Below are 25,799 nucleotides of genomic sequence, written 5' to 3' on the forward strand. Positions count from 1 at the left end.
AGGACCTCCACCTTGTCTTGTGGAATCCTCCCCAAATCTTAAGATCTTTCCAGATTCCTTCAGTAGGTGGTCATAAGACAGTTTGCCATATTCTGTCCTTGTAATCATACTGGATTAGATTTGTTGATTTCTTTTTTTCCCTTTAACTGCCCAGATCACTTTCTTTAAAATTTGCTTGAAAACAAATGCTTTTAGCTGATAAATAAACAAGGGAGTTGGTTAAATCAACCCAACCAATATTTAACAATAATGGTGGCCAAACAGAATATATATTGGTGAACAAATCTTTGTGCCTCAGGTATTAGGTTCAAGTAAGTAATTGTGTGTGTGTGTGTGAGTGAGTGAGAGAGAGAGAGAGAGAGAGAGAGAGAACACCAATGTAAGAAGAAAGACGTGTATTTGTGGATTAATTTAGAACCTATAGTCCATCCAAATTACAACATCATCTACAAGACATACATGCTTTTGTCTTTCTCCCCAGAGAAACACAATCATGCTTGGGATTTGGCAAGGGAGGAGGACATGTCCAAATGGGATGCTGTGGTCATTATGGCTGGAGATGGCTTGCTTCATGAGGTAAGGAACGGGGCAGATGGTTGTAGGGACTTTATGGTGTCCTGGCTCCAGTACACCAGAAGAGAAATGGATAGGTTGTTAGTATTCTTCCAGCTAGTGACTGTTCTGATTCAGCCTACCACTTTGAAACAGGAGAGAGTAGAAGTGGCTGAATTAATACAGACTGAAAATACAGATATTGGGCCAGAATCTTTGGTCCTTCATAATTGAACAGCAGGCAAACAATTGGTACCTGCAGATTGCAGTAAGATTTTCCCTTCTGTGCATTTTGACTTCGGTCACCCAAGTAGTGGCTGGGATCGGTAAAGGGCATTCATTGTTTGTTCTTTATAAAATAACCTGAGATAATGAGTTCAGTAATTAAACTTTTATTTAAAAATAATAATAAAAAACTCTTGATTTACTTTCAATCTTTTCATAGTAAAGGCCTCACTCTCAGACTGAATCTTCCTTGCTACTTTGAATTTTCTCTTTTTTTGTGTAAGATATTAGCTACTGCTCATTTTCCTCATTTTTTAAAAAAGTATTTTATTGGTGAAACAAAACAACCCGAAGACATGATAAAATACAATCCTAAATAATGCTAATAAAATCAGAAAAGAATACACATAATAGTGATTAAATGAAAGGCATTGAAAGGAACTAAAAATGTATCCATAAACTTTGAATAGAGGTCCTTTAAGATATTATTATATCTAACTGTGTAGGCTATTTATTGCTCCATATTCTCAGTGTTGGTAGAATAAATTATTTCAGTTACTGTTATATTTATGACGTATACTTAGATTCTTAATCTTTTATTATTTACTGCCTTAGAGAAATTACAATGCTTAATCAATGGAAGCAACAACAGAATGGGAGTACAATGGGCTTTTTTAAAACTATCATTTCAAAATACTACTCAACCACATTTAGCTAAATATTTTTTTACATGTTGACACTTCAAATGAATTGCTTGGAGTGGAGATTTTATTTCTCTACTGTTTTACCTCTGTGTTCATGATTTTGAACTTGGACTTGATCTCCTAATTAATAACGCAAAAGTTAAACTGGAATGGAACAGTTTTTTTCCTTTTTTTTCTTTTTTCATTTTCATCTTTACAAGGATGAACTGAACATATTTACAGAGATGCTTCAGAAAGCAGAATCGCGAATCTGCCTGGGTTTCTCTTTTCACTTTTTTTTACAAGAAAAGAATTCCCCTCATCTTCACAGTTGGGGAGAAATTCCTGATGCACTTCAAGAAAGAAGCCATGAGTCCAGATGATTGTGTACTCCCATGGTTTTGAAACAAATCCTCCTAATTTAAATTACGTTGGCTCTGAAGCTAATGGGGTGAATTCCCTCTAATTGACTTCAGTGGGAGCCAGAAGGGGAGCAGAGAGGCAGGGTGGGGAATGGATAAAAGTGGGGAGTCATTCCCCTTCAGGACAGAATTTTTGCCATATCTTACTAGAACTCCTTTCAGACCATCCTACTCTGATCCCTGATCAAGATTCTCCTCTTTGTAGGAACAGAAGGTAAAACAATCGTACAATTTCAAATAGGAATGCTGAATCCAAGAAGCAGAATATAGTGAATTTTAAGTTAAGTCAGATTGTTTGAATTGGCAGATTTTATAGCTTTGTCATAAGTACTGTTGAAGAGAATGTGAGAATAACGGGGAGATTATTGCCATTACTACATATTTATTTCAATCTGTCAGGATTAAATTAAATCTTACAGTATTGAATGCTGGTTGCTCAAAACAAGGACTTTCAAACTGCTTTCTGTGGAGTTTCTCAACAACAACAGAGGTTCCGTACGGGCAAAAAAAATAAAAGAGAAAAGCTTGCTCAGATGCTCTGCTTCTTGATCAGGGATCCTGGGATTTTTAATTTTTTTTAAAAAACTAATCATTTTAGCATCCTGGGAAAAAAATGGAAAACCTCTAGTTTAGAAGTCCCAGTGGTTTTTTTTAGTTCAGCACGACTTATTTCCAGCCTTGCATCTTGATTAGACTGTAAAGGCTGACCCAAATTTGAATCACACGGCCAAATCTGTATCTTTCTTGCTCCCACGTAGACCCTTTGTCCCAATAAGTATGCTGAAAGTGACTGGCCGATTCAGTAGTCATCATCCATCATTGCAGCTGGAGTCCAGTGCAGATGAAAAAAACCAGACTTTCCTTGGCCTTTTCCTCTGATTGGCTGTCATCTGTGTCTTTTAGGTGATCAATGGCCTGATGGAGCGTCCTGACTGGAGGACTGCGATCCAGAAGCCTCTCTGCATTCTCCCAGGAGGCTCTGGGAATGCTTTAGCTTCTTCACTGAATCACTACGCTGGGTAAGGTGTATTCCTAAAGATTACTGGCACCCCTTGTACTATTACAGATGAGGCCACACTCTTTCAGGGCCATCCCTATTCTTAGTGCAGACTAGTGAGTAACTAGAAGAGAAATGGAAGGAGAGTCCTTCTGTCCTCCTGGCAGTGCCATCTCCCTGGAACTGAACTTGGCTTCTGGTGATTTCATGAACACATCCCCATAGTTTTTCTAGCAATGGAAGGGATGGATTACTGTTGCCCTCTTTGGGATGTTTTTAGGTTTCTAGTTTGATCTGTAACTTGGGTTTTCTTGATAGTTTTTATTTATTTATTTATTTTTCGTTTCTGAACTACCCATCCCTCTCTCAGGGAGACACTCTGGGTAGGATGCAACATAATATTAAAATATAAAAACAGTATAAAAGGTAAAGGTAAAGGTTCCCCCGCACATGCGTGCTAGTCGTTTCCGACTCTAGGGGCCGGTGCTCATCTCCGTTTCAAAGCCGAAGAGCCAGCGCTTGTCCGAGGACGTCTCCGTGGTCATGTGGCCAGCATGACTAGATGCCAAAGGCACACGGAACGCTGTTACCTTCCCACCGTAATGGTCCCTATTTTTCTACTTGCATTTTTACGTGCTTTCGAACTGCTAGGTTGGCAGAAGCTGGGACGAGTAACAGGCGCTCACTCTGCTATGTGGCACTCGGGCTTCGACCCGCCAAACTGCCGACCTTCTGATCGACAAGCTCAGTGTCCTAACCCACTGAGCCACCGCGTCCCTTAAAAACAGTATATAAAAGTTTTTAAAAAAATAGGGGCAAGGACGATAAAACATTGTTAACGTAAATTAATAGGGAGGGCTCTTGGGGCACTAGGCAGTCCATTGCTGCTTGTTCCTCTGGGCTGCCCACACGAGGAGGCAGAGCCACGCTTTAACAGGAGAGTGAGGGTTTCCTGTCTCATCTGGGGTGGGGGAGGGTGCAATGGCAGAGAAGTCTCTCTTCCTTGGCCCTGCCAGTCAAAGTTCTTTAGCTTTAGCCGATGTGGGCCTGCAGTATATCTTCCCTGCCTGACCAGGTTCTTGTAGCTTTAACCCATTTTGTAGTACTGTGGTTTCCATCCATTTAGTCAGTCACAGGACTAGACTAATTAGCTTCTTGAGATTAGACAGTACTGCCTTCTGCTCTAGCTGCCTTTAAATAGGAATATTCAGTGCCTTCATGTTGCTGCTGTTAAACAGATTCTGCACCTCAAATTTTGTAGTGAAGATTCTGTGAGGTTTTTTTTTTTAAATTTTTAAAGTATTTTATTGGTTTTCTATCATTACGATTTATCCGTGCTTAATAAACAACATGCTGACTGGGTTAATTTTGCCTAGTCATAAAATTTAAGTTCTTACTCTTTATCCTGCTTTTCCAACCATTGGTAAAATAAGTTCCATGTTTGAAAGTATACTGTGTCTTCTTTTCCTTTGATTCTCAGTGTAAGTCTGTCCATTTCCACATAGTCCAATATTTTCTTAATTATCGCTTCCTCTGATGGTGTTGTCTCATTTTTCCAGTGCTGTGCAAATGTAATTCTCGCTGCAGTTAATACATGGAATGTTAAATATACATTTTGTTTATCAAACTTTTCTGGCATTAAAAAAAGTTCAGGTTTAAAATCTATATGTTTTCCTAACATTTTTTCTAACCACCTATGTATTTTAGTCCAAAGGTTTTTTGCTTTTACACAAGTCCACCACAAGTGATATGTACCAGGATTCTGATTACATTTCCAGCATTTGCTAGACATATTTTTAAGCATTTTTGCTAATCTAACAGGTGGAAAATGCCATCTGCAAAACATTTTATATAGATTTTCTTTATATGATGTAGCCATTATCACTTTATAATTTCTTTCCCACAGATTTTGCCATTTCCCTAATTCCGTGTTATGGCCAAAGTTTTTTTGCCCAAGACTCTATGATTCTTATGCAACCTTTTACATTGCTCATCACAAAAAACAGCCACAATACCAACCCAAGGTCTGCGATCTGCCAGATGGAAAGCTTGCCTGGTCTCCTATTGGTGCCTGTGGGCCTTTCTGACTGGAGCAAAAATCATTCCTTCTTTCTGCTTTGCAAGGCAGCCATTGGTAGAGCAGTTTCACACACCGACCCTTCCCTTGACAGACATGGTGCATAGTATTTCCTTGGGTTGGTATCATGTGTCATTCTTAAGAGAGGCCGGGGAAGTTGTTCTCTTGGAAAGCTTCCTTTATTCCTAGTTGTTGGCTCAGCTTTCAATAATCTTCCAGAAGCTACAGCCCCTCCCTTGCCCCTCTGTACTGGCCTCTGCCCTTTGCACATCAGGACTCCTCCTCCATCTGCTGTGTGTCTGATCTCCACTCCCCCTCCTCCCCTCCCTTCACTTTGAGAAGGGAGGGTGAATGAGGTGTGTTGAGGGTATTCTGAAGGGGCTATTTTCCTTTCTGTTACACTGGCTCGGCCGCCTGGCATTCTCTAAGATATAAATGCTCTGGTATCATCATGGCGGAGAAACAAGGCCACGACCACAAGTCTGGGTCCTGTCAAACTTAGCCTCAGGGGGAAAGTGAGTCATTCTTAAGCTTTAGATACCTTTCAACCCTGCCTTCTTTCTTCAGCGTGGTACGTTCAAATGCATTTGTCTCGTTAGGGAGAGCATCAGGCAGAGAAAGCTAATTGTTCAACTACTCTGATCATTTTCCATCCCTTTCCCTCGTTTCTGCTTTTGGAAGGGTTGTATTTCAGTCGCCTCCTCCTGAAACTGGATGCTCCAGGGACTCTTCTATTGAAATCTCTGCAGGACAGAGGGTGCTATCACCTACCGCCAAAGCTGATAGGAGTCGAAATTTAGAAGGCATCTGGTTGCTTTTCCCTTGCCCTAACTAGTTCATTGAACTTCTGTAATTTGATAAATGAGCTAAGATACCTGAAAGGAATTCTTTATTCCCGGCCCATGGTCTCCAAGAAAGGCTGACCAGACATTTTAGAAAGTTAGTTAAAAGTGCAAAGTGTGAAATCCTAAGGTCTTTCTGTTACTACTGGCATCTAGGAATGCTCCAAGGTCAAAATGTGATCACCTTCAGAGGGAGGAGGAAAGGTGAGATGCAAACTGAGATATCCAATACTTATCTTAATCATGCAGAAATTACTTGTAGATTTATCAGGCTGAGTGGTAACTCTCCAAATTATTCTTGAAGAAATCATTTGTATTGAAAACTCCGCTGCAGAAATTATTTTAAGATGTGTACGTATATGCATGTAATGGTTATTTGATCTAGATTTTTCCCAACAGCAATATTCTTTTTGCACATTAGAACTCAGCCACACCCCTGGCATTGGCCCAGGCTAGTGAAAATTCTTTCCTGTTTCTTATTGCAAAACGTTATTGCTGGTGCTTTTAGCTAAAGGCAATTGTAAGAGGTCATTTACCTCTGAAGTGTTGAGATTGTACTAGAATGTACTAGAATGTATTATCTCCGTACGAGGTTTGCTACCCACTGCAATAATGGTGACTGTCATTGTATAACCTTACCATATGCAAGTAGCATCACGTAAGTGGCATTCACACAGAGTATCTTTGATACAGAAGATGTTGCAGTTATGAGGTCATCTGTGCCTCCAAGTTTACAGTAATATTGCATGTTTCTGAGGGGAGAAATCAAGCAAAGGAAAACAGTTCTGGGGTAGCAGTTGCCTTCAGAGAAAGGCAGTTCTTTCTGGCTTGTGAGGAGCACATCTACAAACCCACTGTGAACGTGATTACTCCAGATGACTTATTACATTAAAACATTGTATCTTGGTGATATTTGGAGGGATGTAGAATGCATGTGCTCCTTGGCATTAAGGAGAGGGGAGGTCAGCTGGGCCTGTAATACGTAGGAGAGGAGGCTGCTTTTATGGTAGGTCTTATTTTTTAATATATGCTTATCTTACATACAGTAGTCTCTGCTATGCCATTTTATACTTCTCCCCATGGGTGGGTTTACACATTCCACTAAGTAATGAAGTGGCTTGCCCAGTTTTCACTTAGCATGATATGTGAATCCTAAATTTGCAATTATAGATTGGGGTTTATAGCTCAATGTTATACCCCAAAAGTTAGTGAAGCACGTGGAGTAGCTTATTCAGGAAATCATGATTTAACCTAGGCTCTCCTTCCCTCTTTTCCCCCATTACAGCAAAAGTCATTTGGCAAAGGAGGAACTGTTGATGAATTGCACTTATTTCTTATGCAAAGGCCTGCATGCTCCCATGGACCTCGTCTCCCTCTGCACGGCCTCAGGCAAGCGTCTGTTCTCCTTCCTTAGCTTTGGCTGGGGTTTTGTCTCTGATGTGGACATTACCAGTGAGAGGTACCGTAAATTGGGTAGTGCCCGTTTCACAGTGGGCACATTCCAACTCCTCACTTTACTCCAAGTTTACAAGGGCCGCCTCTCCTACCTGCCCGCCGAAGTACAAAGCTCTGCCTCAAATTCCTTGCTTCCTACAGAGGTGAATACCTGCCCCTCACCTCAGCATCCTCACCAGATCTCCACTGCTAACGGGAAGTCTCCTGTCAACAGCCTCTCTTGGCCTGCATCGTCCCTCCTGAAGGAGGATTCTGCGCTGGAAGACTCCTTGCTGGTACCCTTTGAGCAGCCAGTTCCCAAACACTGGACCGTCGTCCCTGAGGAGGAATTTGTTTCCATAGTTGGCATTCAGCAATCCCACCTGGGGACAGACTTTATGTTAGTTCCCACAGCCAAGCTGTTTGATGATGCCATCCATCTCTTCTATATAACTGCTGGCATTTCCCGGATGGGAATGTTAAAATTATTCATGGCCTTGGAGAAAGGGGGTCTATTGGCTCTCAACAACCCTCATGTCCACTACGTGCCTGTGAAAGCCTTTCGGCTGGAGCCCCTAGAGCCCAAGGGGTTTATGACAGTAGATGGTGAGGTGTTGGCATGTGAGCCAGTGCAAGGACAAATACACAACCGGCTAGCCCGTATTATAAATGGCTCCTGAGTGAGCATCAGAAAGAAACAGTAGAAAGGGTTCGGTGATACTGTTGACACTGTGGAAAGTTGTGAAGAGATCTCCAAATGCTGCATTCAAAACACCATCAACATTGTTGACAGGGATAATTCTCAGGGACAGCTTATCTTTTTCTGCAACTTTTAATTGCGATGCAAATAGTGGAGGAGCTTCTCTTGCCCATGACTTCTCCCTAAGCTGCTGTGCAGCGATAGAGGCAAGTTTAGAGTCTCCTTGCTCTGCATTGCTCTAGCAGAAGGAAAGTATGCCTTCAGACTAAACCAAAGCCACTTCCCACACCCTTCTGTCTGGATGAGGATGTCTTAATCCTTTGCCACTCAAAGGACCAATTTTATTATTTTGTAAGGAATATAATACACATACATACATGCCTTGCATGTAGTTGATTATCATTCTATTGGAGAAATGAAATAAAGACCTATTTTGAAAAAAACAAAAACAAAAAAACCCTTATGTCTGTCATCTTGATGCTGTGATTTTGGATTGCTCTGATCAAAAGGTAAAGCACTTAATTTAACATTTCACCACCTTTATCATTCATATGCAGGTAGGTAATGGAAACACAGTCAACCAACTTTCTCCAGGACACAACAGTTTTTCAACTGGATGCTCATTCGATTAGTAACTTGGTTATTTCCATAAAAGTCCAAAGTGGCACCTTTATGTATTTAACTTCCTTGCATATATTCCTGGTTAACATTTGCAGTAACACATTCCATCTGACAAACTATAGTTAGATTATTAGTAGATTAAAGGTGGCTGTCAAAAAATGGAGGGATACTGTCCATCTTTTTACTGTAGCCTGCTGTTTCTTTTTAAATTGCTAATGCAGACAAATTATAATTAAGGGCAAGATAGTTTGGGGAGAGTGTTGTGTCAAGTCCTTCGGGAGATAGGGCGGCATATAAGTCCCAATAATAATAATAATAATCTATAGTTACAATTAGATTATCATCAATCTAAAAATGTGAAAAATGAAAAGAACATATACTTCCCAGAATCTCTGGATTAGTACAGTACAGAACTCATAATAAAGGAGAATTTGGAGAATGAATGCTTTAACAGTTGCTTTCAGCTTACATTCGGGGTCTTTATGATTGGACCTATAACACATTGTAATAATTGGCTTAAAGTGCTTTCGAAGCGGAACTGAGAATTCCTACTCATCCACCCTAATGCAATTCTTTGAAGAATTATATGTTGACTCCTGTGTATCCCCCAGAAAAGTAGGATTGGATCCTGGTAAACAGTTCAGAAGTCTCAGTCGGTCCCAGAGGAATTTAGAGCTGTAGATCTGCTACAAATCCCCTCCTTCAGGGATGATTATCCAACTTCCAAGTCCAGTGGAGAGCACAGGTACTCCGAGCCTACTTAGCTTTTAAGACTAAGTAAGGTTGGCCTTGTGTTGCCATCTGCCAAATAGGATTTTGTTCTAGCACTAATTTTGTAAGGGTAGAAGATATCACACTGACCACATTTTGAATGGCTAGTGATTAAGAAGTGCACATAAGTGAACAGATTTTTTTTACTGAGTTTTGTTATGAGTAGTATTCCCTTGATACCGCTATGTACAGATAAAAGTCTGTATATAGCATCTATTTGGACTTCCACTGTTTAATACTAGGCTGGATTCTTACAGATTTTGAAAGCAATAAAAAGCACACGCAAGTTGAATTGGCTTCTGTATTTGGCATGTATTAAAAGTAGTGGAGACTATACCTTAAGATGAGGCATATGTATCTTATATTTGATAAACACTGGCTTTGCTTAAACTAGTTACCAGGCTGGTTACTACAAATTTCCAAAAATCAAGACAGAGGCACTACGTAAAAGTATTTAAAGCACAAACTGGGATGTGGAGGCCAGATAAATACATCAATACAAGCAATTGTTACTTCATCTATTAGGAAAAATAGAGCAGAGAACGCATATAATGGCTACTGGGACATACAGGCAGATATAAAAGAACCAATTTCCAGTGCTAAACAGTAAGGGGGTAGCAATGGGAGACTCCTACTTGCCTCCCAGCCATTTTAAAACCGTGGAGTCAAATAGTTGCTGCTTGGATGACCAGCAAAAGTGTCAGCCTTAGGGAAAACATTTGTAATTCAAAACAATGAACCATTATCCAGGGCAGACTAAAACTCAGAAATGAGTTATATCAGCATGCCAAGCTCTAAAAGAAAAAGGGCAAAGCAGCTGACTTCCGTTTTCACAGATGAAACCTAGTTATCATTGTGCACCTGACAAGCAAGCCTGTGCCTGGCCTGTATCATTGCAAGGAGATCTTGTGTGATTAAGGGGGGGGGGGAAGGCTCAGAGCAGCTTTTAAAAGTGCTAGAGTGGATTGATTCTTTGGGACAAGAGGCCTCTATTGCTTCTTTCCTTCCCAGGCCTTTAAGAGGACTGAAACTAGACAGCCCCAAATATATGTGTGTGCTTCCTCTTATTTTATGAGGCCATGATTATTAGAGCTTGAGGATAGTGTACATCGCTCGTTATTTTATCTTCCATAATAATTTATGTTGTCTTCTAGAGCAGAGGCCCCCAACCTTTTGGGCACCAGGGACTGGTTCCACTGAGAGGTTTTTCCGTGGACTGGAGGGTGTGTGGTTTTGTGTGCTGCCTGCATCTCACGGATGGGACTTTGCTTGTTAGTGCGGACTGGTTGCTGGCATGCTGTGGCCCAGTACTGGTCCATGGACTGGGGGTTGGGGACCCCTGTTCTGGAGCAGAAGTGAAGATTGTCATAAGTTTTTGCACCAAATTATGATATTCTAACATTCTCTTGATGCACCGTTTAAAAAAAAAGGAATTGTGTGCAAATTTAAAGAAGCCTTACTAAGTTGCATAAATTTATGTATGCTCTGAGAGACATAAATGTGCCTCTCTTATACAAAACAGACCAAAGTGCGAAAAAAGAACCTCCTGATTTTAAAATATACAAATAGGACTATGATGTAATATGCATATTAATACAACAAACAAGAGAAGCGGGATTTTTAAAAAGATCCTGTGACAATCAACATAATTATTGTTGAAGCTTGAACTGTAGTAAAGGAAGCTGAAAATGAAATCAAGATGTTGAAGTTTAGCACCTTGAAAATTTAAAGGCAAGGAGGAGGTTCCAGAGAAACCCTCCTAGTGAATGTATTATAGCATTCACAAGCCCTATAATATAAATGGTGATCCTGGGAAAGACATGTCACCCAAACCCTTTTGACACGCTGACATCCCTTTCAGAGTTTCAGGGATACGTAAACCTGACACTTCAAGCTGAAACGACACACAGCACGAACAGCCAAATCTATGAAGAGTGGTGAACGTAACGGCAAGCTACTTTCTCTCCTTTATTACTGCATCTTAATTAGCCAAACAAAATTTGCCAGTAAAAAAGATTCATCACACAGTACTTTATACATATATTGTAAGCAACCAAGCATTCACAGCTGCAAAAGTAACATACCCCTAAGCATTGCCCCGAGATGACAGCTCCATCGGCTTTAAATACTGTACAGAATCAAGTCTATAAAGTTTAGTAATATTTATTTTCCCCTTCCCTCCCCAGCACTTAACAGATAAGATTTTATTTTATACATCACAATCATGTGGCCCATCTCAAGACTAACAATATGCCTCATGCTTTGGCTTCTTGGTGTGTATGTAAAAGCAGTCTGTCTCTTTTGACAGTCTCTTCACTCTGGATTACAGACATACACCCAAAAAAGTTACACGGCTGCAATATGCCCAGTTACACGGCTGCAATATGCCCAGTGGCAACTGCATAATCTAGAGCTTCACATTATTCAATAGCTAAAGGTGGGGAGGGGGGGATGTAAACCTCTGTGCATGCCTCTGGTAAGGGCGAAGAACAGCAAGGATAAAGGAGCCAATGCTTGAGAACGTAAAAGATGTCAGCAGATTCCAAGGAGGAAAGAATAAGCAAAATCTTCGCAGGGGTAGAATGCTAGGAATTCAGACAAGTCCTTCATTGTGTTTTGAGAAAAGTGGATCTCCTCTAGCTTGCATAATTACAATTTTTGTGGTTCCTCTTGGAACCAATTGGGCAGTTACATGATTACAATTTGGAAGAAGGCAGGCTTTTGAAAAGGGACATCATGTCAAGATAGGCAGCTGGTTAATTTTCTCTGGGGACGATGAAGTACCATTCTCTCATCTGGGTAAGAAATCTGACAATACCTCAGAACTGCCCCTCTACACAATTAATGGTGGGCCTGGTAGTGCAAGCAACAGGTAAATTTTATCCCTGACCCCATGCGATGACTATATCAATCCAACTACTATGAATTTTTATTAAGCTGGCCTCTCTTCTGAGTCATCATTGTCTGAGCTGTGATAAGCTTGCCTGCTGCAAGCTGCAAGCTTAAACAGACAACTGCTATTTCTCACATGTTACCCTGCAATACTAAAATAATTCATTACTACATTCCAAGCTAACACAAGATTTGTGTCATTTCCCTCAATGTTCTCCAAATGGATTATTCTCTTGGGAGGATGACTAAGAGGGACATCTAGGTTATCAGTAGGAATAATAAAGGTAAATAAATGAGAAGCCATGCAAAGATGGAGGAAATACCAAATGAAAAATAGAATGCAACTCTGTTTTGAATAAAGGAATGTGGGCAACTAACCCAACTGAAATTTGTTGGAAACATGCATTTTCACTCCCTTGCAACCATTCCTTCATCACAATACTGTTCCTGGAAACAGCTAAAGCAAATTATACAAAATCTGGGTACCATGAATATTATTAATGAAAAGGATGTGATTTTATTTAAAGATGCTTGATTAGAGAGACCCACTGTCTACCAGAATGTAGACTTTGTTGCTGCAGAGTTGATATGAATCCATGGAGATGTAGAGTCAGGCAGAATTGCCACTTTGCAAGCACATAGGTGAAAGCAGAAATTCAGAAATTATGGTTCGCACCATGTGATTTTTAGAGAATCATCCTGAGGTACCTTAGTGTTCATAGTTAATTGTGTAATGTTCATGTATCCAAGAGAACAGTGAACTATGCTATATGCACTGTTCCTCTTCAAGGCAAAGTGGAACAAGATATGCTTATTGTACACTTCAGACAGACCAAAAATTCCAAGTGCTCATCTCATCAATACAGCTTGCCTTGTGCTTACTTGCTCCTCATGATTAAGAGATTAAGCAATTAAGGAAAGCAAGCTGCTTACATTTATCATTTGGTGGCTTTCATACAGCATGTCCCCTTAGTTCCAATAGATCATAGTCAACAGTGAAAGTAACTAAGAATGATGCAGAGCAGAAACATGGGCTGTTCATTTCCTGCTAATCAATAGACTTTAGTGAAGTTAGGTCAGACGGTAGAAGAATACTACGGCGTTACACTTTCCCAACTAGATACTGAATAAGGAATCTTTCAGGATCTAATCGGTCTCCATTTTCAGCCATATCCACACCACCCAACAACTCAAAAGAAGGAAGGTCGTCGTCACTTCATCAACTTGGAGCTGAAAGATCCAATCCCAACTCCACTAAGGTTCTGAAATGGAAAGACCACAGCGCCTCTCTTCACAGAATCAAGCCCCAAGGGCTCATTTGTGTGAGAAGGGATGGGGGTGGAGGGAAGTGACTGTGTGCGTGCTCAAATCATCCTGTGCATCTGGAATGTGATTAAAAAGACAGCCTAAAATGAGTTGTGGAATTCTGCTTCTCTATAACAAACCAAGCCAAGGAGGAAGGAGTGCAGTGAGACAGTCTATTTATTGTTAACAACTTTTGCTAGGTTCTTCCTCCCTGTGTCCCCCTATCTTTCTGTGTGCCTGTCCGTCCCTAACTTGATTTTTTTTTAAATTTATTTATCTTCTGTCCACTCGGGGATACTAGCCTCTACTAAGGCAGCCCGGTACTGCTGCAAGACACCACGGATGCTTTTTATGAACCCTTTAGACAGTGGAAAGAGGGGGAACCCAATATCAGGGTAGCCACTCCTCTCGGGAAGAAAGCTCCTGTAGCTCTTCCTCCTTTTCTTTGGTTTCACACTTGGCTGAGCAGCAGAGTCCTGAGCGGCTTTACCCTCATCTGTTACGTCTGTGGCAAAACGTGCTTCTCCGGCCTGGCCCATGCTCTCAGAGTCTGAACACTGGTGGCTGTCGCTAGCAGCCACCGTTGACATTCCACAACCGGAGTCTTCCAGCTCCTCCTTGCCATCAGAGAGTTGGCTAGTTGCTCCTGCAGCCCCTAACTCTTGCTCTCCCAATGGCCCCGTACTGTCTACAGGACTCTCGGCCAGAACGCCTCCTGCCGAGTGCGCAAAGGAAGACTCTGCCAGACTGGCGTGATCATGGCTCCTCTCCACCAGTTCATTGGTCTCCACCCAGGACTCGATACGGTGGATCAGGCGCCAACCGTTGCAGCAGAAATGCTCATAGATCTCCTGCTCAAAGACTTCCACGGGCTTGCGCAGCAGTTGCATCATTGACTGCACCACACGGATCAAAGCCATTTCATTGTAGCATCGGCTGTTTTCATAGCCCTCTTGTAAGCCCCGGTCACTGTCAAAACCAGCCTCATTGTAATAAGGCTCATTGACTAGGATAAGCCCTAGTAGTAAAAGAAAAAAAAAGTGGGAAGGGGAAAGGAAGGTAGAAAATAGCAGGAGAAATAAGATATTTAGTACATGTATAATTTGGAAACGTACATGCATGCTGATGGAACATGTTTTACTTAATATGTATACAGTTGGAAAAGAAACAGGATATACAAATGCATCAGGACAATGAACGTACCCGAATTTAAGATAAAAGTGAGAAGCAAATACTCTCTATTTTGGAAAACCATATGTTTCAGTCTACTAAGAAATTTTTTATTTAGGGTTGGAAATCAAAATAATCTTCATTTAAAGTGCAATTGTTCCAAATTTGAATTATTAATCCCAATTTACTGGGTTCTATTATTTTGTGAAGTTGAACTCCTCAACCATGGAAGTATTTGATGAAATACTTCAAATACTTCAAGATTTTGGAAAATGAGAGAAAGTTCCCTTTTCAGAGATATTTGAGGAGAAAAAAAATTCAACGAAGAGAAATATAGAAGGAGAGAACTCCAAATGCTTTTTGAAAAGACTATTTTAATATGAAGGTCATTAAGTTTTGGACTAATGCTTTCTTGCTTTTACTTTTTCAAAGTACTTCTAAGAAAAAGGCCTATTGCAGCTTTTTCTTATAGGTTCTCTTTATATCAAGTCAGATGTTCAGATTATTCCTGCCTCCTATTATTAAACAAAAGTAATTTAGACACCCTGTTAATATGAGAAACTGCCTTTTTTTTATAAAAACAACAACAACAATATCCCCTAACTTGTTTGGAGATACTGTTATAATCTAGCACAGTGATGGCAAACCTTTTAGAGACCGTGCTCAAACTGCAACCCAAAACCCACTTATATATCATCGGGTGCCAGGTGGGGGTGGCCCTTTGAGTGCGTGTGTCCAATTGGGTGGCCGTGGCCCACCAGGTGCGCATGGCTGCAGTGGTAAAGGCAGACTGGGTGGGACTAAAAAGTTCAATCAATCAGTTCCAACTTTGCGAGAACTTTTTTTTTCCCTGCAAGAAGTTGAAATTGATTGATTGAACTTTTTTTTTTGCACACGGCGACAGAAGCCTAAAGCAAAAAGGTTTTATAAAATCCAGCTGAAGGCCTAGGATTAGGGTGACGGCACGCCTGCTCACAGAGAGGGCCCTGGGTGCCACCTGTGACACCCGTGCCATAGGTTCGCCACCACGGATCTAGCAGTTCTACAAGGAGACGTATCATATACATCATGTACATGGTTAAACCACTGTACAGTTCTTCATGAGAAACACGCTTACTGCTCTCTAAACATTATAATCTCAGAAGATTTATAGCATATACAAAAGGTGTTCCACTGTTCCAGTCTGCTCCTTGCAACTAAGGTCTAGGATTCTTGATTACAGGTAACTGTTGCACTGCTTTTTACCAAAGTGCACTGGATAGCTGCCAAGAATGGCAATGATGAAGCATCCATGAATAACAAAAAGAAAAAACACCATGCATATCAGCTTGGCATTTCTTTGTTTTTACCCACAAGCTCACAAGGTATCTGCAGTTAATTTTCCATACTGGCACTATCCCACTGGTGTCTGTGGCTTTGCTTTTTTAGGGCATGAAATAAATAGCCACGGACATCATTGTTACTGGACAAGGAAAACAACCCACAGCTTGTCCAGCCACACAAAAGAAATCTTTTTCTGTCTATTGCGGGAGGTTTTGACCTGATCTTTCCTTCTACCATTTTACTGGAATTTACCTTGGATTGAGATGAGCACCTGGAGAAGGCTAGATTTACTGGTCCACCTCTCTGTGCCCTGGAATAGTCAAATAACAGCAAGCAGTTAATTCAACAGTAAGGACTACATAGCATTATAATGCAGTCACAGCAACTTTTAAGAACAAGGCATTTGGAATGATCCATGTTCTGCTGACTTCCATTCCTACCACAACATTACTGTTCATATGAATGATGTGAATGTTTTTGTGTCTAGAGACTCTGGGTAAAACAAATTTTGGGGGCGAGGATAGGATACCTTTCTTTACATCTCTAATAAAAAAATTAATGCACTGTAAGATAGGGTTCTATTATATTTGCAATGCCCATTGAAAGACAAATGAATATTAATCCAACTGGAAAACCACTAATAAAAATGAAAGTGCTATAAGGAACACACATAGAACATATTTTAATACAATTTTCTATTATGGGAACAGAGTTGGGTGGTAAGCATCCATACAATTTTTACACAGGAGTGGGTGGAGAGAAGACCATTTCTGAAGAAAAGAACTCTGAAATGAGTTGTGAAGAAATTCTAACAATAGATGTTAATTTCATTTGCTACATTCGGTTTATATTTTGTCTGAACCAAAGTAGAGACCATTATGAGAACTAGATTCCAAATGCGTGGGTTCTGCAGTAGGTTACTTTTAACAGTTGGTAGCTAGAGACAAACCGTGCGTACCATATAGTTGGACAATATTGTGGACTAGAAAAAGTATCTTTGAAAGGCAGACACAGTAAGCCAGCCTTGCTGTTTGAGTTAAACCATTAAAGAAAGCATTGCAATTGCATGCAGTTTATGACACTGAACAATCCAGATCAAGAGTACAATAGAAAAACTCAGCAGCAGTTTTACCTTGCCTATCCATGTGCCCAGAAGGCTTACGCAAACCTTTCCATTGTCATACAAATTGGGATTCAGTCTGCCACTGCACTGGGAGAGGTAACGGAAGAGTGGGGGCACAGCTGGATAGATATTGGGGAGTTGGATGTCAAATAAAAAGAGGCCATCTTCGTACGGTGTGCGCGTAGGTCCTTTGACTAGTGCTGAAAAGAGATCCTGTGGAGAGGCTATGTGTAAGTCCATGCAATAATCTATAAGGAGGAGCCAGAGCTAACTAAAAAATGTTATATCCAATGCTATTAAGAAAATGCACACAAGCATCCTGTTTGGTTTCTATCAGGCATTAATGTGCTTAGTATACACCCAATAATTCATGCCAGACTGTACTTCGACTAAATGTTCAGAAAAGGTTCTCAACAAAAATTTCTGTTCTAAGTTGGGCTGTTCCACATTTGCTGAGGAACACAGAAATATTAGCCCATACCAAATAAAAATACTACTATTATGCAAACTGAGAATATGTACTCTCTTGCTTAGACTAAACATTCAACAAAGGATTAAGTTCTGCTACATTTAATAGCTAACTACCAAGCAATGTTAACATTATATTGGTAAAGTTATTCAATTAACTCCTTCCACTCATATATATACACTCAGGTGTTTATTTACAATCTTGAGGAAAATACAGAACCAATGTAGCTCTTAGTTTTAATTATCTGCTATCAGATAAAATGAATTGGGGATTTTTTTTTCTTGTTGGTGTAAAGAAACCAACTTTTTTCATTAAGAAATACCTTAGATGCATAGAAATATCATTCTTTTTAGAATTTTTAGAAAACTGTAACTAGGGACAATTTTAAAATACAAGATATACTTTATGGACAGTGCATATACAAAGGTTTACATGACTTACCATTCTGTCTTCAAATGTTTTGACCATGATACCATCTGGCAATGAGGTTGCTAACAGAGCCATTTCTTTCCTCACTGTGCTGAAAAACTTCTTGGCTTCTGGGGGCTGAAACTCCATTTTCTTAAAGGCATGGCTATCTAATGGGGCAATCAATCAATCAATCAATCAATTGGGGTAGCAGATTACTGAAATTTTAACATTCTCCTTTGCTCTCCTTTTTAACTAGAAACTAGCACTAAAGTTATAAAAAATAAGGTAATTATTAACAAATATTGTCAGACTGCTGAAATGATGCTTGTATTAAAATACACTGTCTAGCCTGATCAGGGATCATTATCAAAGACTGTTGCACTGGATGCAAGTCACTACTGTAAAGGCTCCAAAGAAGACCAGATAAGAAGAGAGATATAGAGAGAAAAATTCGAGAGAGAGGTCAAGAGTAAGAGTCCAGATATAGATGTAATGTTATATTTTATACCTGGTGCATATGTTTAGAAAGAAGGGGGGGCACTATAACTTACTTTCAAACACTGCTCCCAATAAAACAGAATTACCAATTTAGGGCTTTCCAGAAACTGATGGACTTCAATTTCCCGGATACAGGCCAGGCTGAGTGGAGCTAATAGATTGCATTTTTATTAGAATGTCCCTAAGGCCTATCCTTAGCCCCACTTTTAAAACTGACCTGGAGCAAACTCCAACACCGAGAAGACTTCCCCCTTGGCACTGGTGAAGGTAACACCAGGCTTGCCTCCACTCTGTTGACAAAGCACTGGGGTTTCACTGGGCCATTCTGATGCCACTGTCTGCGTCTGCGTCTGAATTTCTCTCTCTTCTTTCTTCTCTGCCTCTGCCATTGCCTCCATCTTTTCTTCTTCCACAATAGCTACATTGTCCAGGGTTTTCTTCAGATTCTCCTGCAGCTTCTTTATATCATCTAGAAACTTCTTTTCCCGAGTAGGCTTTTCTGGTTCAACTGTGGGAGAGGTTGGGTAGCCTGTCAGCAGTTGTTCAACTGTCATATTCTTCAAGCTTTCCAAGATCTTGATGGCCTCCTTCAACTCTCGGAAACTCTTTGGGGTTGCTTCCTTGCCTGACTTATCTGTTGTTAGATCAGCCACAGCCATTGCCACAGCACCTTGGACTTGTTCCTCTACCTTTTTCACCTCTTCCACAGGTAGTTCCTCAGGTTCAACTTCCTCAATTTTTGTATGGTCATCTTCCATGAGGCCATTATCTGTCTCCCAGCTATCGCTCTCATCCTCCCATTCATCTGAAGAAGCACCACTAGTGCTACCATCTATGGAATCAAGGTCTGTCTCCTCATCCATTTCAGATTCTATATTGTACAAGTGCTAGAAGGCAGAATGACAAAGAGGAAGAGCCTCAAGACATGGCAAAGCACACACTCCATTTTATTTCATCGTAACGTAGTCTTATTTTCCTATATTCAAAAGGGATCAGCCACATTAATTGCAAACCCAGAGTTCCTTAAGGTGGGCTACTATATAAATATTTTCAAATAAATAAATACTTTAAATAACAGACATTTCTCCATTCATGGAATACCTCACTGGGAAGCAGACCCTACACAATTCATAAATCTGGAATGCTTAATCAGCATTTATCTCTGGAATTAAAGGGGATCCTGCATTTGCTGTAGTTATTTGAAAAGAGGCTAACTGGTGCTGAGAGCTTGCAACAGATCAGAGAGCAATATGGATTATCTTTTTAGACTGAAGTTCCCAAGATAGCTGTGTTATCTTAATTACCTTTATGCTATTTATCTTCACCCTTGCCGTTTCTGCTAAGCTGCATGTTTTATAAGACAACTAAGAGATAGAAATCCCTGAATTAATCCAAAATACCCGTTACCTTTTTCTCAGACGTTGCTCTGTCAGTAACAGTCAATCTGAATAATCTTCAGTTCCTTACCTCACCAAATCAAGGAGTTAATGTCCTTGATTTTTTTAAAGGAATGATGATCTTTCTGGCATTTTTCTGCATTTTCTTTGTAATGTCCTTCAGGCTATCATATACCCACTCTCCCACTTTCAAGGCTCAATAGATTTTGATAAAATGCAAGTAAGTGTGTGTGCATGTGTGTGTGTGTGTGTGTAATAAAAATGTACATATGTCCTTCAGCATACAGGTTTATACAGGATTATGACATTTATTCTATAATACAAATAGAGTCATGGAAGCAGGGAAAACATTTTATATAGAACATATTTATAATGCAGAATTGCACAGACAGCCTGCCTTCACGGAAGGTTCCTCCATGTGATATGATCATGTGTGACAAGAGCAGGATGGGATATACCAGAGGGCTTTGTATCACACAGCCACAGTTCCGGCACTGGACTATAATTAAAGGGGAACTGCTCTATTTAAGAAAAGGAAGCCTTGAATGTTGTATTTATTTAGTAGGGTTCTGAAGCAAAAGCAGGCCCTTTACTTGTGTTTCTATAGCTTCTGTCTATACTGAAACAAAAAGACAGAGGCAAACTACAATATTATAATATATTAAGTTAATTTTGTTTTTAAGACAAATGCAGGAGTTCCTTAAAATATATATTTATTATAGGCCTTAAAGACTGCATTAAACTTCTTTCAAAATAACAGACCACATTTAGATTCCAAGAATAAAGCAACTATATAATAGCCTAAAATCCTGGGAAAGTAAGATTTGATTACTAAAAAAAAATTACAGCAGCAAAATCAAACTGCTTTTATTACACATTGTTACTGAAATGCCAATAGAACTAGTTTAATGAACTAAGAGAGCAGTTTCTCATATATTCTAGAAAACACCAATACATGGAAGCTACTTAATAAAAAGATTACTAATGTTTTATATCAACTGGAAGCAGCTTATTATTTACCTGTGGGAGAACAATTGTCCTGGAATTATCTGCCCATACAACTTCTACTTTACTGCTGAAATCCACTCGGGCCACCTGTCCAACAGAGGGCTAAAAAAACAAAAGCATCCATTAGATAGATGGGGAACTCATCAAATTTGCAGGCGACACCAAGCTGGCAGGAATAGCCAAAACTCCAGGCTTAAGATACAGGAGGATCTGGACAGACTTGAACACTGGGCGCTATCTAACAAAATGAAATTCAATGGTGAAAAAAGTAAGGTTCTACACTTATGCAAGAAAAACCAAATGCACAGGTATAGTATAGGTGGTACCTTGCTCACAAGTAATAATTGTGAGTGGGATCTTGGAGTCCTAGTGGACAATCACTTAAATATGACCCAGCAGTGTGCTGCAGCTGCCAAAAAGCTAACACAGTGCTGGGCTGCATTAACAGAGGGATAGAATCAAGATCATGTGAAGTATTAATACCATTTTACAATGCCTTGGTAAGGCCACACTTGGAATACTGCATCCTGTTTTGGTCACCACGATGTAAAAAAGATGTTGAGACTCTAGAAAGAGTACAGAGAAGAGCAACAAAGATGATTAAGGGACTGGAGGGTGAAACATATAAGGAACGGTTGCTGGAATTGGGTATGTGTAGTTTAATGAAGAGAAGGGCGAGGGGAGACATGATAGCAGTGTTCCAATATCTCAGGGGCTGCCACTGTCACAATTATGCCTCCCTTTGGAAAAAAATAAATTTCAAATATTGTACAATCTTTGAAATAACAACAACAATTACAAAACAACAACAATAATAAAGTTGGAAGGGACCTTGGAGGTCTTTTTAGTCCAACCCCCTGCTCAGGCAGGAAACCCTATACCATTTCAGACAAATGGTTGTCCAGTCTCTTCTTAAAAACGTCCAGTGTTGGAGCATTCACAACTTCTGGAGGCAGGTTGTTCCACTGATTAATTGTTCTGACTGTCAGGAAATTTCTCCTTAGTTCTAGGTTGCTTCTCTCCTTGACTAGTTTCCATCCGTTGTTTCTTGTCCTGCCTTCAGGCGCTTTCGAGAATAGCTTGACTCCCTCTTCTTTGTGGCAGCCCCTGAGATATTGGAACACTGCTGTCATGTCCCCCCTCGTCCTTCCCTTCATTAAACTATACATACCCAATTCCAGCAACCGTTCCCTATATGTTTTAGCCTCCAGTCCCCTAATCATCTTTGTTGCTCTTCTCTGTACTCTTGCTCTGTAAGTTTGCCACCTAGTGATGGTTTAGAAATTGAGATTTGAGCCTTGCAGTTCTTAAGTTTCATAGAAAACAAACATAGAATCTGCCCAATTCACCTTTGATTGAAGGGATGTAGGAATGTGAACAAAAGCTTCAGATGATCCATGCCAAGACCAAACATGTATTCTAACCAGAAGTATTTTGGAGGAAAAAGAAAGTGGGAGAAAGTCACGGACATTTGGCACATGTAGGCTAGCTAACAAGGAAGGAAATAGCTGGGAATATTGGACAGGCAAATTCTGGCTGAATATACCATACCTGAAGCTAAAGGCAAAAAAGCAGGGGGGGGGGAAGGAGTGGGAAGATTGGTGGCACAGAATGGCAATTCAGAAGAGGGGACAAGAAGAAATGTTGTGCATCAGCCTTTTCGTATATGTCCTCAGGACGCCCTGAAAGTTGCTTCAGCCAAAATCTGGATAGCTACTGAATGATAGGAGGCCACCTCGCACACTTCAGTAGCACTTCCAAAACTCAGGATAGTTGTTCCAAATTTAAACACAATTACTATTTTGTGTATAAACCTACCTGGGCTCCAGAAATCAGATTTTAAAAAGTTGTCCAACAGAAAATTATACCCGACGCCTTCATTACTATTAATATGAAACCTTCAGTACAGTTTTTGTTACTAAAGAAATTACAAAAATAAAACTGGTCTGTTGGGCTTGTTGCTCAAACTCTACAAAAAATTAACATTTTGCAGCTATTTGACTTTCTTTTGGTTGCAATCAGCAATTGATTCTGCTACAACAGTAAGAACTCTTTTCTAGGGGTTTATGTGAAGAGATTCTCTTGTATAAAGCACACAGCATCTATTTCCACTAAAAAAACATTTAGATGTAAGCCCAAATGCCTGTTAGTTCAAAGCAGAAGACCGAAAACAGATATCTGGCCCAACATCCCAATTTTTTAAGGTCATGGTTCTCTCGAATTGTACCAATAACATTCTTTACCACTCACCTCATTTTCACCAATCGAAGCACCATCCTCAGCATTGCCAATGCGGATTACAAAATCAGTTGTGCGGAAGCGAAAATCTGGATGATCAGCAATGTCATACACGCTAACATCCTCCTCCTCCCCAACCAGCTGGAAAACATCACACAGAGATAAAGACCGGTCCACACACAGAGTCTCAAAAGTTTAAAATCTCATGATTCAATCCCGTGTTCCTTTTTTATGTGCTGCTATGTAGTGACCCGCATAATAATTAAGAGTCTTTAACCACTCCTAAATCTGCCATCTCAGAATGTGAGTGGCATTGAAAAGAGCTCTTTTGACAGTGCCAGTCACCTCCTTTTTGGGCGGACACCAGTTGCCAAAAGATGTTCCCCCCAAAAGGACATAAAGCTTACGTATAGTTTATATTGAGCTATCAGAAAACAAGAAGCTCTGGACCTCAGGCATTTAACAGCTGAATACAGACATACTGCATGTAACATATTAACCTAGCATGTTACTGCTCAATATTGATTTCGAAGATGTCTGGTAGGGCTCTCTACACGGATCTGTATTGTGTAAGAACCCATAAGTATACTATGTTATAAGCATCATCTGCATACATTAATGCAGAGCTGTATTCTCTTCCAGACTGAATTTTATGCACATTTAAAATTGTCTAAATACAAAGTTTGATAATGATGATTATGCCTTTGAATCAGTTTTAAATCCTGATGACTGCCTGGACTGCAATTTTCTTGGCTGGGTTTTTCAGAAGAGGTTTGCCCTTCCCTCCTTCCTAGGGCTGATAAAGTGTCTGGCTCAAGGTCACCCAGATGACTTTGTGCCATTTCTAGCCTGGACAAAAATATAACATTCTTCCCCAAATGTTTTGATAATTGGATACTTTTTGTTAGGCTCTTGTAGTTAAATCTTAACTTAGCTTAGCTTAATTTCAGCAGTGAAAATTAATCCTGGATCCTCTTAGGAAACAGGCTGAATATCGACAGAGCTAGTAGAATACTGGGCACATTTATGTACACATTTTGCTTTTTCCTTGAAGCTCAGAATGGAATTTTCCTCAGAATTTTTTTTTAAACACCCATTTAGCAAAGCAAAATTTTATTGGAAGAGGCCAAGACAAGAAATCAAATCAAATCAAATCAAATCACATAAACAAAACAAAACAAAACGCACAACCTTTACTTCCTACCTCCACATCATCTCCACTCGGTCTCAGCTTGAACCATTTCACCACACAGGTGCGACCAACATGATCGCCTGACTGCACCACTCCGTACATACCAGGATCCTGAGAACTCTGAGCTGTTTAGGATTAAAGAAAGAAGCAGACTCTAGTAGTAGAAAACAGTGCACTGTAATTTTGTTTCTCCCATTGTACTGAGAACTATTCACTAATTGCTTTTTCTTGACTTACGCTTTATTGCTGGTGATGAATTAAAAAAATTGAAAAACCTTCCTTAGTTGGCTTTGACAGCTAACCAAACTTGTTCTTGTCCACAATTGTGTCTGTCCTTGAAGGCTCCATTATACTGAATCTTAAGAGCCAGTGCAACTGTGAGGGCTGAGCCCCTGCCTGCCCCAGCTCAAGCTTAAGAGAGGGATGGGTTTACATTTCCACTATGTAATAATGAGCAGAAAGCAGCATGGGATTTCTCAGTTTTCCAAGTTCCTCGAAGGTATTGTTTGCAACCATCTGCTAGCATGGCTTTTAAAATAATGGATGCGCCAAGGAAAAAACATGAAAATTCACCTCAGACAAATTTTAATTATTTGAATCAATGTACATGTTTTAACACGTTTTGTTCATTCTTTAAAATTGGTCTAACTTAAACTTGCTCTAGGAAAATTGGTTCTAAAGGGAAAATACATATGTTTAATAGATAAGATACACACACATATACTGTATAATATGCCAAACTTAAATTATTCAGGTAATTATATAAAAACAACTGTTCTCAGAATCTCTTAGACAGCATCTTTGGATGGCACCTTTCTCTGACCTAGAGTGGCAGGAGAATTTATTAATTCTTTAATAAAGGAGGAAGCATATGGTTCTGGCACTTAAAGTTGATAGATTAAAGCATCCTCTTATTCCCAACTCTAAAACGTGAGCAAATGGAGTTAGGCAAGAAATAAAGAATAAACCATACAAATTAATGGTTAGCTGAACACATGTAACCTTTAGAGATAATGTAAAACTAGGACTACAACTTCCAGAATTCCTAGTCAACATTACCCAGACTGACTGATATTACAAACCTGGAATGCCAACACATCTAGGCTTCATCGGGATAAGAAAAGATGTATGAGATACTACTGGAAATTTGAAAATCTGGATTGAAAAATTCAGGTAACACATTATCCAGAGGGAATGCATTTCACCAATTACCTCTTTTATCTACTACAAAATCCCCAGGGCAAAACTCATTATTGTCCAAATGATGGACAGGAAAGAGCTCATTGGAACGAATATTTTTCTCCACCATGCCATCCTGCCACATCACATCTGCTGATGTCATCGTGGTCACCACTTCTACAGCAACCCTGTTTCCAACAAGGATAGAAAATTACTAAGGAAAATTCTCACAGCAAGTCAGGATAAATATTTTTTTAAAAACTGTGGCAT

At 39.9% G+C, this 25,799-nt stretch overlaps 2 protein-coding genes across 9 annotated transcripts in view; one reads left to right on the plus strand and one right to left on the minus strand.

The window, feature by feature from the left end:
* SPHK1 (sphingosine kinase 1) overlaps positions 1-8,945 on the plus strand; it is a 50,825-nt gene extending 41,880 nt beyond the window's left edge. For 5 of the 7 annotated variants that reach the window (XM_081320966.1, XM_081320969.1, XM_081320965.1 and 2 more), the window contains 3 exons: positions 482-576; positions 2,786-2,901; positions 7,084-8,517. In XM_081320966.1, coding sequence (XP_081177092.1) covers positions 482-576; positions 2,786-2,901; positions 7,084-7,912 — 1,040 coding nt within the window. In that variant the 3' untranslated portion in view covers positions 7,913-8,517. Of the gene's footprint in view, positions 1-481; positions 577-2,785; positions 2,902-7,083 lie in introns of all 7 variants that reach the window. The other 2 variants (XM_081320963.1, XM_081320964.1) reach the window with 2 other exon arrangements.
* A 671-nt stretch (positions 8,946-9,616) lies between these two features.
* UBE2O (ubiquitin conjugating enzyme E2 O) overlaps positions 9,617-25,799 on the minus strand; it is a 76,606-nt gene continuing 60,423 nt past the window's right edge. For both annotated transcript variants that reach the window (XM_081317319.1, XM_081317318.1), the window contains exons 11-19: positions 25,563-25,717; positions 24,363-24,475; positions 23,171-23,299; positions 20,933-21,022; positions 18,733-19,402; positions 18,048-18,184; positions 17,147-17,350; positions 16,267-16,324; positions 9,617-14,539 (exon numbers count right to left, since the gene is read on the minus strand). In XM_081317319.1, coding sequence (XP_081173445.1) covers positions 13,791-14,539; positions 16,267-16,324; positions 17,147-17,350; positions 18,048-18,184; positions 18,733-19,402; positions 20,933-21,022; positions 23,171-23,299; positions 24,363-24,475; positions 25,563-25,717 — 2,305 coding nt within the window. In that variant the 3' untranslated portion in view covers positions 9,617-13,790. The remainder of the gene's footprint in view (positions 14,540-16,266; positions 16,325-17,146; positions 17,351-18,047; positions 18,185-18,732; positions 19,403-20,932; positions 21,023-23,170; positions 23,300-24,362; positions 24,476-25,562; positions 25,718-25,799) is intronic.

This window comes from Vipera berus (assembly GCF_964194415.1).
Source record: "Vipera berus genome assembly, chromosome: 2".
Lineage (NCBI taxonomy): Eukaryota > Metazoa > Chordata > Lepidosauria > Squamata > Viperidae > Vipera > Vipera berus.